The 15589-nt window shown below is 36.7% G+C and overlaps 1 protein-coding gene across 1 annotated transcript; it reads right to left on the bottom strand.

The window, feature by feature from the left end:
- Positions 1 to 9975: 9975 nt before the first annotated feature.
- LOC141814959 (protein MIZU-KUSSEI 1-like) lies at positions 9976 to 11317 on the bottom strand. Its single transcript, XM_074702920.1, has one exon. The coding sequence runs from the start codon at positions 10935 to 10937 to the stop codon at positions 10209 to 10211; it is 729 nt and encodes a 242-aa protein (XP_074559021.1). The 5' UTR covers positions 10938 to 11317; the 3' UTR covers positions 9976 to 10208.
- Between the last annotated feature and the right edge of the window lie 4272 nt (positions 11318 to 15589).

Raw genomic sequence — 15589 nt, 5'->3', positions numbered from 1 at the left:
GTCCTCCTAATACTGCCTGGACTTGCACTTGGTGCACTTGACCTTGCTAAGACTTCTGCCTGATCTTTCAAATCAGGACTTGCCTTTGCCTAGCTTACAACTAGGATTTTACCTTTGCCTAGCCTAGCTACAACTAGGACTTTCCCTACCTAGCTTCACTCACTAGGACTTTCTTGCTCAATCTTCCAAATTAGGACTTCCACTGCCTAGTCTAATCGACTAGGATTTCTCGCTAGTCATCTGGTCAAACTGACCTGACTAGACTTCACTCACCTCCAAATATCAAGTCCTGTTTGGATCAACCCTTGGTCAAGACTAGGACTTCTCGCTAGTCATCTGGTCAAACTGATCTGACTAGACTTCACTCACCTCTAAACATCAGATCCTGTTTGGATCAATCCTTGGTCAAACTAATTAGACTTAGGTGTATTGTCAAACATCGAAACTCTAAGCCAGACCTCTTCTTGATCGCCAGCGGTTCACCTCGATGTCAGCACCGGCTACGGACGAACGCGTTCGCGCAATCGGGGAAGGGGAAGAAGAACAGAGAAGTCGCGCACTGGGGGAAGAACAGTGATCATGATCACTGTTTTAAGGATTTCTTAATGGGTTTCAGGTTTAACCTGACCTGATCCATTAACCCTATGGGCTTTAATTGGGCTAATGGACTGTTTTAATTGGGCTTTAATAGGGATGGTTTAATTGGCAAAATGGGCTGAATTAATTGGGCTCTTAATTGGGGCTAAATGGGGCTGATTTAATTGGTTTCATTGAACCCAAGTTTGAGCCCAAACCCATAAATGATTTAGCCCTTAATGACAATTATTAGAGGTAAGGTTTATTTACCTCATTCAACTCTAAAATTTCTCGTATCTTATATTCTCCCCCACTAACAAAAATTTGATCCCTAAATTTACTATTTTCATACTATAGTGTAGAAATATCATTGTAATTAAAATCATACTTCAAGTAAATAGATGAGGGTATCAAGCTTGGATAGCATCCTCGAGCTCCCAAGTGGTCTCCTCATTTGTATGTACTGCCATCCGACTTTTACAAATCGAATGATTTTTGTTCCGCAACTGCCGCTCCTTATGACCAAGAATTCACATTGGAATCTTCTCATAAGACGCGTCCGGCTAAAGAGGTATAAATACTTCCTTTAGAATATGAGTAGGATGAGGTACGTATTTATGTAGCATGGAGACATGAAACACGTTATAAACACTAGCAACTGTCGGTGGTAATTGGCTTAAAAGTTGATTAATGTCATAATTTCTTAAAAAGGCTTTAATTTGTTTAAGGAAGTGATTGTTGTTCTAATAACTAAAAAGACTCTTGCCTCGCTATAACCTAGAAATCGATTTTTGAAATATAGACTTAACCAACTGACGGTTAAACCTAAATCTAACACAAGGTCAGACAAACAATAGAACTTAACTTAAAACTAATAAAGATAAAATTGATACATCATCTTACAAAATCCTTAAGGTAACCCTTGTATGTCATGTACTGAGACATTTAAAATGAGTGAGATGATAAAGATAATTAAAGTATAAGGTTTTAAAAAATATTTTCAAAAATTATTAAACTATTTTCTAAAAAATATTTTTTAAAAATTTGATAATTACTTGAAATTCATGTTTGTTGTGTGTATTTATATTATGGTTTTCAAAAATATAAATCTTTAAGAATTGGTTAACCAACACTTAGACACAGAACTTTTAGGTTAACACTAGGTTTAGAACCCTAAGACACAGGCGAAAAATCTTTGTGGTTAACAAGGATGCCCTAAGAGAGTGTCTAGTTGAGGGGGAGAGGATTCTTGAAAGATCTTATTTTTAAAAGGCCTATTAAATATTATTTAAAAACCCTATTTTGAAAATATTTTTTGAAAACTTATATTTTGCAAAATATTTTGAAAATTATCCTTTTGACTTGGAACACTCCCTAAAACACATAGAGAGATTGTCTTGTGGTCAACAAGGGGCTTTAAGGGAGTGTCAAATTTAAGGGGAGTCCAAACTGTTCAATTAAAAATCATATTTTCAAATTTTTAAAAAATCATAAGGTATTTATTCTGTTGACTTAGATTAACCTTTTAGACACATAGGAAGTTTGTCTTATGGGTAACAAGGAGCCCTAAGGAAGTGTCAGATTAAGGGGGAGGTCCAAAATCAATAGAGCAAACATATTTCAAAACTATCTTTTATAAATTCTTAAAAAAATTTTAAAAATCTTTGAAAAGCATTTCAAAATGTGGTTCAAAATTATTTTAAATATTATTTGTTATTCTTTTAATTTGAGTCAAATCCTAAGACACGTAGAAAGTTTTCTTTGTGGTTAACAAAGAGCCCTAAGAATATGTTAGGTTAAGGGGGAGATTCTGATTTAAAAGGATAATAATTAGTTTTTTAAATCATCTATTTTAGAAATAGCTTAAAAATCATTTCAAACTTTATTTTGAAAACTCTATTGAAAAACTATTTTAAAATTTGCTAAAAAATTCTTTCAAAACTCATTTAAAAATTCTTTAAAAAATTGATTTAAAAATTCTTTACAAATTTATTTTAAAAATATTTTCAAAACTTGTGTTGAATTTTTTTTAAAAAGTATTTTAAAATTATTATGACATCTATTGTAGTCTTTCAAGAATTGTCTAGACTAAATTGTGACCATAGAAAAATCATTCTTGTTGGTGCAAAATTAAAAATCTTTTTGATGTGTGAAAAGGGAGAGAAAGACACTTAAGTTAAAAATCTAGAATTCTCTCAGATTGTTAAATCCTGATCTAAATTAACTTAAAAAATTATCAAACATCAAAAAGGGGAAAGATTATTGATGTAGGGAGCACTAGTCTATCCTTAGATTTTTGATATTTGAAAATACACCTAGGTCTAGTTAGTTTGACCAAGGGTTGATCCAAACTGGATCTAATATTTGGATGTGAGTGAAGTCTAGTCAGATCACTTTGACCAAAAGACTAGCAAGAAGTTCTAGTCGGTTAGACCGGGTAAGGAGAAGTCCTAGTTGGAGGCTAGGGAGGGAAAGTCCTAGTTGGAGGCTAGACAAGGGAAGTCCTAGTTGGAGGCTAGGCAAAAAAAAGTCCTAGTTAGAGGCTAGGTAGGAAAAGTCTTAGCTAGAGGCTAGGCAGAGGAAGTCCTGATCTAGAGGATTGGATAAGGAAAACCTAGTTTAGAGGATTGGGCAAGGACGTCTTGATCTAGAGGATTGGACAAGGAAGACTTAGTTTGGAGGATTGGACAATGAAGTCCTGATCTGAAAGATTGGGCAAGGAAGTCCTAACTGAAGGTTGGACAAGAAAAAGTCCAAACAGGTTAAGGATGATAGGATGTTTGGCAGGTGAGAAGTCTACCTATGGAAGTGACTAGTCCTAACTGGAGGTTAGTTAAGTGAAAGTCCAAATAAGATGTTTGGCAGGTGAAAAGTCTACCTATGGAAGTGATTAGTTCTAATGGGAAGTTAGGCATGGGTAAGCTGTTGGGAATCCTATAAGATAAAATAAAAATTCACAGCGAAAAATAGGATCCCTCGAGCGATCCATGCGAAAAATATATAGAAGTTTAGATCTATAAGATCTTATCTAATAGGATTTACCTTTGATGCATGCCCTTCACTTATCCCACTCGTCCAAAGGTTGTCGGATCTCTAGCACGTTCAAGTGTCCGTGCCTCTATGCGTATCCACACTAACACTCACTTTTTAGAGAAGACTTTGGTTGTGCTAGCAACCTCTATGGGAGAGCTCGACCAAGAAGAGGAGGAGAGGAGGAAAAATGAACCACTCATGAGTTTTTGCAAGAAAAACTCTTTTATACTCATGCCATGAATACCAAAGGTTTTTAGACTTTTGGTATTATCTTATCAATGCATTATTAATCTCATTAATCATGCATGATAACTTTCTCTTCTTGAATGCATGATTAATCAACATTAATCATGCAAGATGAATCAAATCCATTCATCAACTTGGTTTAATTTGAGTCTAACTCAAATTCAACCAACTTGAGTCTAACTCAAGTCTAGGTCATTCAATAAGCTTAATTGTTCTTTTAGTCAAACGAAAATGAACTCATCTCCAAATAGAGTGTTATTTGTGTATGACCCAATAGGTTCTCGTAACATTGGCAATGTCTCTAAAACCCATTTTAGAAACATAAGCAATGAGTGACATCTAGCAATGCATCATTGCTACCTAAGTGACAAGAATGTCGAGATCCGGCATAACCTTCGTGACTATGATAAATGTATGACCATGTCTTTCTATTATCGATATCTAGATTGATCAATGAGGCATAGACCGTATCATCCTCTTATCAATCTTTATGTTTCTTGATCCCCAAGTAGACTCACTCAAGCAAACAAGCTCAATATCTTATATTGACTCATTTGAGCATGATCATGCATTTCGTGGATCTACTCTATCAAGAGGTCGTAAGATATCACTCTCGTTATATGGGAGGGATAGATCCCATCTACATCACTCACATTCCTCCGCATAATTTGTTACATACCCAGTGATTACCTTTATAATCCGCATTGTTACGAGTGACGTTTGACGATACCAAAGTACATAACTCTTTATGTAGGGAACCGTAGTGACTTCAGGTCTAAGGACTATTTATACCAATAGTCACATGAGAAAGTTTATAACACTCATATAATGATCCATAAAACTTTCTCATGGCAGGTCAATTCAGTATACATTCTCTAATGTATACTCATATGTCAACTCGATATCACATATCCATGACTTGTGAGATCAAGTCATCCAGTTGACCCACATGCTAGTCTCAACACATTAATATCATCCCTGAATATTAATGCTTGACTAGGAATGATTAAGAGTAGTGTTCTCTTTATCATCTCACTATTGATTCAAACAATCGATATGATATAGATCAGAACTAGTTACCCAGGGACATTATTATGCTTAGTTATTTGGCATAAATACAAAGTAAGTATAATAATAAAAAATCATACCTTTATTAATAATAGAATATGATACAAAAGTCCCTAGTCAATCATCACATAATTGGCTCTAAGGCTTCTACTAACATAAGCCAGTAGGTAAGACCTATAGGGTAACGCTTAGGTAAACCTAGTAGATTAGACGGACTACAAGTAAGCTTAGATTGCTTGTTTATTTGTATGTTGATCTTACAAGAACTAAAAGCTAAAAGCAAGATAGAGGAAACATAAGAGCAGCAAACAGAAGTAGTTGAACTAAGCCTGGGATTAACTCAGGTCAAACCTTAGTTAATTAGATCCGAATGTCCGAATATTACTCTAGACGATCAGATGGTCTAGGTGCTCAGATTGATTTCAGATGATCAAACGTCAACTGAATAGGTCAGTGAGGCAGATGAGGTGACAGAGTTCTAGTGGTCGGGACACCTCAACTTTAAGGTGCCCAGAGAGATTTCAGGCACTCGGATCAAGAAGAATCAATCCAGATAAAAATCGAAGAGATCGGATCTTATTCAGGTGCCCGGATAAAAATTTAGGCGCTCGAAAAGGTCTTTATAAGAGCCTCAACGTGCACCCTAAGTTGTACAATTTTTATGCCTTATTCTTCATCCTACGGTGCTGTTGAATGCAAACGACATCCTACTTGTGCAATCGGGGAAGTTCTAGGAGGAGTGCGCTGCGCTCAGGACTTCTAAATCAGCCCAATGAGTATTTATTTTATTTTCAATCTTATTTGTCTGTATTTAATTTCTACTATTTGATTAGACTGTAAGATGAATTTCTTCACCTCTAGATAAAGGTCCAAAAAGGAGACTACTAGTAGACGGGTGTCTCCCGTATATAGGCCTTGGATGTACTAACCCTGAGAGATTAGGAACCAAGTAAATCCACGAGTCCCCTTGCATTATTTTTTTGATTCTCCTGCTAGTCTCTATGATAGAACGAATGAACTAATTGCGTTATTCACCCCCTTCTAGCGCTCCTAACGATCCTACACAGCTGCCCGAGCTCTTTTGAAGGGTTACCGTTGGTCGATGAAGCATTCATCGAGCAACTACTGCTGGAGAAGAAACGTCGTAGATAGCTCTTGTGAACAGTTATCCAATCACTGTCAATTAACTTTGATCATTCGACGACCATTGATCATCTTCACGGAAGCTTGTGAAGCCTCTGGAGATCACTCCAATTTCATCAGAAAGGGTTTCCATCCATTTGCCCTATATTGACGGTCAAAGGTTGAACACCGAAACTACACATAGAATACTAACGATACTTAGAAAACCCCATAAATATATTGCAACAAATGTTGTTGCGATATTAGAGTGTTCTCTCATATTGATCGTAGTTGATCGTCGGCTAGTATCGAAGATTGTGACGCGACTTGTGGCTTTGGGAAGCCATCTAGATGAGAGTTTAGCGTGTATCATCAGTAGAGGCGGAGCTTTGATAGAGCCGCTCGATTGATGTCAATTCTATTCCAAGGCATCCATCAGGTATACTTAGAATAAATTATTATTCTGTAAAATTTTAATTTTTAGTTATGTGATGTACATATTATATCTTGCATGCATGTATTGCGAATGTTGTAATAATTATTTTAATTATTATCTTTTCTTCCACTGCGCACATTTATGAAATGTGTAAACACCCGCAACACAACGAACCGAACCAGATAGTGCAAGACATACACGTAAAATAGTTTTACATATCATAGTTAGTTGTAGATCTGATTAGAAAAATATTATAATTTAATTAAGAATATTTAATTATAAAATTTTTTTAATTGGTTAGGAGATTTCGTATTAGAAAAATTATTTTCTAATTAATTAGATTTTCTTAATTAAGAATTTTATTTTTTAAAATAAAATATGTGATTGGATTTGAAAATTATTTCCTAATCTAACTAAAGGATAATGATTTGTGAAATCAGATTCTTAATCATATTTTATTATCAAATAAGATTTACAATAATTATGGTTGGATATAGTCATGATTAGTTACATTAATTATATCATGTCATGTCATTTGTCATGATTAATTGCATTAATTATATCATACCATTATTGTCATGTCATATAGATAATTTGATTATTACATGAAAAGATGAGACCTAAAAATCCCTTATAAAATTATTAAAGATTGTTAGGATCTCTTATGCGAATAATAAAAATTCGTACAAAGTTCTAACTAAGAACTATATCTTTGTTGCATGCCCTTAGCGTATCCTACTAGTCCTTGATTCATCGGATCTCTACACGATCAAAATTTTTGTGCCTCTAATAGTATCCACACAAACACAATCTCGATCTCGGAGATGAATCATCTTAGTTGTGCTAGCAACTTGAAATGGTTCACAAGACAAGAGGACCAAAAGCATACCTTGTGTGTTTCAGCCAAGAAGGAGAGAAGGAAGAAGAGGGAAGATGAGCACTCTTTCTCTTTCAAAATTGCAAGACATCTTTTTGTGTTTATCCAATGAATACAAATAATCTTTGCCCCTTGAGCTTCCCCTCCTCTTAATGCCCATAAATCACAATGAATACAAAAAACACGTTCAAGCTCCTAAGTGGTATGACCAAAGTCTGTATGATATGCATAGAACCACGCTGACTGATTTGTGCAGTTCTTCAGTGTATCTAGTCGGGTGACAAAGCACTTGATTATCTTCACAAATCTGCAAGGTTCTTTCTTTGGAGACTCCTAAAGGAACCCAAAAGAACAATATTCTTGGCCTTTCCACCTGAATTGATGCTCATCGTTCTTCCACCCTTCCTTTGATTCCTTTGCTTTTGTTGTCAGATCGCTCTGACACTTTCTCTAAGGGCTTCGGATCTTGCTAGATGCATTGAGTCTCCTCTATATTAATATACTTTTCTACTCTTCCAAAGAGTTTGTCATAACTGATCGACGACCTCTTCACTAATGACTGAAAGAAGTCTCCCTCATTCAATCCTTGTGAGATAATGTGTTCAATATCTTCGTGTGGTAGAAGGGACCTCTGCTGCCTGAGAAAAATGTTAAATATATTTCCTCAACGCCTCATATCTCTATTGTTTTAGATTGAATAAATTAAGAGACAATATTTTTTGCAACTAGCAAAGTGATGGATGAAAATCGCAGAGAAATTCTTGAAAGACCATATAATACTCGATTGGAGAGTGTTGAACCATTATTGTGTTGGCCCAACTAGAGTACTAGGAAGATGCGACACTTGACTCCATCTGTATACTGATGTAGTAGGACACATTCTCAAAGCAGCATAAATACTCCTTCAGATTTGTTGATCCGTCATACACCCCTACATGCAAGAGGCGAAAATGATGAGGAAGTTCCATAGCCAGTATATTGGCCAAAGAGGGGGGTGGACTACTGAGGGATGGGCAGCTCAATAATTTTTTCTTCCTTTGAGCTTGTTGGAACCCACTTTTGGCTCTAATAGGATGGGGCCTCTTGAGTCCTGTAGTATCTTGTTATTCATCATCTAGGGGCTCTACCTCTTTCACTGGTATATGCGAGTGTTGCCGGCATAACAGATCTTCCACTTTAATCATAACCAATTGGGTGAGTTGACTTTATGAAAGAGATCCCACCATAATCGAGCCCTTCTCTTCTAGTGTTGACTGCACTCCTAATTACTCTATTGTGTATGTACCAGTCTCTGACGTCTTAGCCATTGTTTCACAAAGATAACACCAATTATGTTATAATAAAATTTTGATCTTTCCTTTGTCAAGCACTTCTCCCTTCCATGGATAGCTTTGTTGGAAGATATCCTATCCAAAATCAACACATGTCAGAGGCTATCAAGGAGATCTAGGAATGCCCCTTCCCTTCGATACTTAAGTCAAATTTTGAACTTGGATAGAAGAGTTAGATAATTAAAAGGGAACTAGAAGAGTGAAGAATTTTGGCCCTCTATGCTAGGCCATTGTACCTGATATATATATATATATATATTATACAATTTTCTTTTGTAACTGCCATCGTTGTCCCATAATGACCATTACTGTCATGCTATAATGGTGATAAACGTTATGCCGTAACCGTCCCTCTCCTCTTCATGACATATCTGTTATCATCTACTCCTGTCGGTAACATACTATCTTCTCTCGAACTCATATTTCCAATCCTTCAAACCCGACCCCCAGTGCTGGATCCTCGAGGTTAGATTCCAGAGTTCTCAGAGTAATCAGGCTCGAATTACCGAGTTCTCAGACCCCTGAGCACTAGGACTCCATCCTTCGGGTGCCCGAACACTAAAGTGCACTTGAAGGAATATATATATATATATATACATACAATCTTATAAATACTAATTATGAACAACGTCGTTTTTTCAATACAGTCGATGTTCTCTGCCTTAATTTCTTGACACAGTTAGTGATAAATTTCACCAAACTAAACTAAGCCTAGAGCTCAAGCGACACATTTGTTGGAGTTGAATCCCACATATATACAACTTTGAGCATTGCATTTGAATTTGCATTTCTGGTGCTGCTACTTCAATCAGCTGCCTTTAAAAAAAGAGAGAGAAAAGAAAAAAAAAGCAAGTCTGTAATAAAGATGATGATGATGCTTCCAAAAATTGTTGTGTTAAAGTAGAAGAATTCATTACTCATCATGACGAGTGTGATCAAGCATCCCAGGCCGCAGTTTTTAATCATTGATATATAGAAATAATTACTAAAATCACTACTTAATTGAGCAAGCAACGACAACTTGTTAATTGCGGACAGTGGACGTTTTGAATTCGTTCACAAATCATTTGTTAATTGTCAACGTTCAATCAAGAAATTTAATTATTATCAAGTGAAAAATCGATTTATGTCATGCTGATATTCTAAAAATCTAGTAATGATCATTTATCAGAAAGCTTGGCCACCAACACAAGAACAGAGTACCAACTCTGCTTTCCAATATATATATATATATATAAAGACCTGTTCACATGATTAGTACTTATGATCTATTGGAAAACTAAATCGAACTTAAAGCACTGAGAATGAGTACCTCTTCAACGTTGAATACTTACTGGACAGATACAAAATAAATAACTAAACAAACCTTATCACATAGTTCTATGCTTCATTCATTTCAGCACACTACCAATGCCATGATGAGATGAATGGAAAGGATAAGCAGTTCAATTATTTATTACAAACACCAGGAGCTTAACCATTGATCCTAATTAATTATTCTGGCCATTAATTCTAATAATTAGACTCTGAGTAAGTAGACGCTGAGCTCAGGTCCGCCATTGCCGTCGGGGTTCATCATGTAGAATGCCTCTGAGTCTCTGGACCCCACCACCCTCTCGAACCTCGCCCTCATGTACATCACGTCCTTGTCCGCGCCGTCGCCGGGGATGACTCCCGCCCCCATCGACACCGGCTCCACCGCCCGCATCACCTTCCAGTCCGTCGGCCCGCACTCGCGCTGCACTGCGTACCCGCACTTCTTCCCATTGACGTACGCCTTCCAAACTGGTTCCTCCACTAGCGTCCTCTCCGCCCTCCGGGCGTCAGCGGGCTTGCGTTCGCACTCCAGCGCGATCCGCACGAGCCCCGATGCCATCTCGTGCACCAGCGCAGCAGTGGGCGTGGCCAACTCAACAAGCATCACGGGACAGGCCGCCTTGGTGTCCGTCTGAAAGGCGAAGCGAACGTGGCCGCGGCGGTGGCCATAAAGTGTCCCGATCACGAAGCCGGGCGGGCGGTTGCGTCGGACAGTAGCAGCCGCCGTGAGAAGAGAGCGAATCCGGGACACGGCTGTCTCGGCCGCCGAAGAAGTCCTCTTCTTTGATTCTTCCTGATTAGTTGGGTAGGATGAGGATCCAGCGAAGGAGAGAGCGAATTTCTCTTCATCCTGCAGCTCCTCTCCCGACGAGATCTCTTCCTTTGAACTCTTCTGCTTTAGCTTCATCCTCCACTGGAAGTGCCTTCCCATGGTGATGCTGCTCCTCACCACTTAATTAAGTAGGAAATTAAAGACGAAAGCCAAAAAAGAAAAAGAACAGTTGGGGCGGCTCTATCGCCTTGCCTCGCCTTTTCTGCTCTGTTTTTCTCACTTCTGTGTTTTTTACTGCACGTCCCTTTGGGATTGTTGTGGTGGTGGGCTCGTTTATGTCCACTGCATGACATGATACATGGCATGCAAAGGCACGCCGTCCTCCGAGGCTGGCAGTGGCTGGGGATCCTCAACATCATTCTGACAAAAAAAAATAAGGCTGGTAAGCTGCCACACCCGTCTGCACGGGCATATGTACATATAAATCATATCAATTGGAAATTTAGATGATAAGCATTGATTTAATATCATATATACGAACTGAAGACAAATTTAGAGGATGAATGGATATCATAAAGTTGTCGATCTCAATCTCCTATAGATAAATTGATGGGGTGAGGCTTAGCTTGGCTTGGTCTACTGGCGTCTAGATTGGGATGTCAAAAACATCCGACAAACTTAATTTGTCTAATTTGTCATGTTGCTATCCAATTTAATTATTGATTGGACTCTTTTTCCCATATATACCATCTTGAGTACAACTAGTTAAGTAATCGAATTATGACTACTAAATTTATAAAAAAAAATTTTTGTTGCAATGGAAATGAAGAATGGACCTATTCGACAAATTTAGAGGATGAATGGGCATCAGAAAGTTGTCGATCTCAATCTCCTGAAGATAGATTTATGAGATGAGGTTTAGCTTAGCTTGATCTACTAGCGTCTAGATTGGGATGTCAAAACATCCGACAAACTTAATTTGTCTAATCTGCCCAGTTGCTATCCAATTAAATTATTGATTGGACCTTTTTTTTCATATACCATCTCAAGTACAGCTAGTTAAGTAATCGAATTATGGCTGGTAAATTTATGAAGAATGGATCTATTCGACAAGGTTCACTCCCTAATTATTTTCTCTTTTCTAAGTATGCAGACATCTTGATTTATTTAGACTTGTCATTTGTTAGATATTTGATCATCCTTAATCTGCCTGGATATTCTTTCTGCAAGACATTTAGTCAATTTTTATCTACCTAATTCTTTCTTTATCAAACATCCAATCAATCTTAATCTATCTAGATTTTTTCCTTTATTAGATATCTGATTAATTTTGACATACTTGGACATTACCCTTACCAGTCATCTGGTCAACATTAACCTAACTAGACTTTTTCTTTATTAGTCATCCGACTAACCTTGTTCTAAATAGATTTCTCTTTGCTAGTCATTTGATAAATTTTGACTTAACTAGATTTATCAATTAACTCACTTTGAAACATCTAATTCTATGTAGATCAACTGTTGGTCAAACTTGGTCAAACATAAGTATATTATCAAACGTCGAAACTATAAAAGTTGATTGCACCAACAAATGAGACTCGAAAGAATAAAAGGAACCTATTAAATAAAATATGGACTAAAATTAACTTATCTAGGTTTATTAATAAGTTTTGGTTAAAATTTATTGATGACTTAAATACTTTTAAAATTTTAGTATGGACAAAATTAGGAGAATGCAAAGAAATTATTAGTATTGTTCTAGAGAAAATTAAAGGTGGTTAACTATAAATATGATCTTGTGCCAAAAATATAGAAGACTTAATTTTTTAAACAATTTATTTAAATTGATAGATTAAGAGTTATTTTAGCATGGAGAGACTCAGAGAGTGAAAGGAACCTATTATATAAAGTTTGAACTCAACTGACTTATCTAGGTCTGTCTATAAGTTTTGATCAAAATTCATTCATGACTTAAATGCTTTTAAAATTATGAAATTTTAGTATGAACAAGATCAAGAGAGTGTAGGAAGCTAATAACGTTAATGTTTTAGAGTAAAACAAAGATGTTTAATTCTGAATATAACACTGTGCTAAAAAAAATTAAAATTTTAAAATAATTTCTCTAAACTAATAGATGTCCTAAAGAATTTTTAACATGATGAGACTCCGAAGATTGAAAGGAACTTATTGAACTAAATCTCTTGACATTCAATCTTTGAATCACTAAGGTGTTAATGTTTTGACAAAACAACATCAAGGTAGTGATATTTTGACAAAATCAATACTAAAGTGGTGTTGTTTTGCAAAATCAGCATCAGATGATGTTTTAATAAAATTGTAGGGATCTTTTATGAAAAATAATAAATAAACATATTGAAATAAAATCGATCCCTCTAGAGATCCATGCGATGTAGTATACATGTTTGATCAAGTTGCTCAATCAAGCTTCATTATGGAAAAATAATGGAGGCAAAACAGCAAGAAACAAGAGAGAACAAGCCAAATTTCAGATTCAATTTCAGTAATTTTCAGATTTAAACGTGCCAATGATACATTGAATTTGCGGATTCGTGTGAACTGAATTTTGATGTCTGATGATTGGATGCTATTTCTTATCTCTTGTGAAATCTAAATGTGAAAGGATTGAGCTTGATTTGAAAGGAAAATGCAAAAATGGCACATTTGAAGAGGTGTTGAAGAAAAAAGGAAAAAGAAGAAGAAGAATTGAGGACTTTGTATCAAGGAATGGAACCTCAAGAGTTTAGACCAGAATTGCTTCATGAATCTGAAAAACACACTTAAAGAAATGGAATACAAGAGGAAGCCTTCAGAAAAAGGGCAAGGGTTCATTGATGACATTTTACTATACCCATGTTTCTTACTTCATTTACTCTCTTTTCTTGAATTCTTTTCTCTTAAAAATTTCACTTCTAAATTCCTATTTCATTTGCCTCAGTTCATGAACTTTTCTATGTCTTCAATAAGCCTAGTATATGTGGATTCCAAATCATGAATGGTAGTGGAGAGTAGAAAACAAACAAGCCTATGGTAATGCATGAAACTTAAGTTGCTTGAGTGAGCTCCATTCCCTTTTGATCATGAATTAGACTTTAGGGTGAGAGCCACTGATTTATCTATTGAAAACAACCTCGTGAGATTTAGTGTGATGCATTTTTCTCAATTAGTCATGAAGGGTGAAACTTACTATGTGGTTAACCAAATACAAGGGTTAGTCCATGGATTTAAGTTTTTGAGACTTTACAAGCTTAGATAATTTTCTTTTAATTGTTTCTAATCATGATTGAGGATGATCTAGGGGGTACAATCCTAGTTTATTTTGTTGACTTGAGCGGGACGCTCAAGGGTAAGTGTGGGGGAATTTGATGAATTAGGGTTTTATTAATTTTTAATCGATTTATTTTTGGGCTTTTACATGAAAATATATTATAAAATGAATCGATTTGATCATAATTGTCCTATATTGCATAATTTGAGGCTTGATATAATTTTTATGATTTAATGGTGAATTTTTGGCATTAATTGGATTTTAATTGATTTTAGGGCTAAATCGGACCCGACTCGAGCTCAATCGGGGTCAAATCAAGTCAAATTTGCCAAATTGATCAAGCCAACATGGAGGACATGATCTAGATCGAGCCCGATCAAAATCCCTGAATTTTTTGGAAACCCTAGACTGCCCTAAAGCCTAGATCAAGTTTGCACCGTTGAATCAGAGATCGGACGGCTGAGATTAATCAATTAATCAGCGGTATTTAAACCTCAAGTTTTACCCGATGAACAGTGTCTCGCCGACACTGTTCATCGTCTCCCCGCGGAACCTGCCCTGCTCGGCGACGTACCAAACGGCGAGCCCCGTCCACCCAAACCAGCTCCATTGCACTACTTGATCCTTAAAGAAGCTGAAGCCGGTCGATTGGGTATTTTTCGGCAGCTGGAGGAGACGTGACGGCGAGGGTTTCACCGGCGGTTTCCAGACTCTGTTTCCGCGTTTTCCGGCCTCCACAGCATCAGCGCCGGGGTTCGAGGAGGGGTCCTCCTTGGATCGTGAGCCTCCCTATATCATCATAAATACCGTCGGAGCAAGAAGAAGCTGAGGATTCCAGTTTGCCACCGCAACCAGCTCGTGCAAGCACTGTTTTGTTCGGAGAAGGTTTTTCTGGGCGTTTTGAGGTTAGGCAACGAGTAAACATCTCGGCGACCATCTGGAAGACTCCAATTGGATTCAAGAGCTTGTTTGACACCAAGCTAAGGAGAAGCAATCGGAAGAAGGGAAGGAGGATGTTTACTGCTTTCATTCTTCGTTTCTGATGTCTGTTCTTGCTGATTTTTGAACATTTCATGTTTTATTGCATTTTCAGTTTACCATTCATCTAGCTAATTTATTCCATGTTGTTGATTCCTATTGTTAGTTAAATTTGGTTTGGTTTAATCTAGTTTTTTTTTAATTCTAGCTTCGATTTCTTGTCTGATTTGAGTCTGTTGGATTCTGAAAATTTACTGATTTCAAGTTCATATTTCATTTGAAAAATACCAAAACCCCATTTTTATTCGGAAAACCCAAAAAGAACGACACGTAGGCTCGATTTAAACGATTTTCTACTAGTCCTTGGAAAAACACGACTCGAGGCCCCTATACTTCATTTGCTTGAATTTATTATGGGTTTTCGATAAAAATTTAAATTCTAATTTGCAACCCTACTCGTGACATATCCATTGCAAATCCAGGTCACGAGTAGGGTTGCAGAATTAGATGAGATTAAGTTGCATCCGACGGATGAGATCTCTTCGGT

Source organism: Curcuma longa, chromosome 21, assembly GCF_044706935.1.
Source record: "Curcuma longa cultivar G26 ecotype Majalengka, Jawa Barat chromosome 21, ITB_CL_G26_1.1, whole genome shotgun sequence".
Classification (NCBI taxonomy): domain Eukaryota; kingdom Viridiplantae; phylum Streptophyta; class Magnoliopsida; order Zingiberales; family Zingiberaceae; genus Curcuma; species Curcuma longa.
The sequence above is the reverse complement of the archived record's forward strand: the minus strand, read 5'-3'. Positions and strand labels throughout refer to the sequence as shown.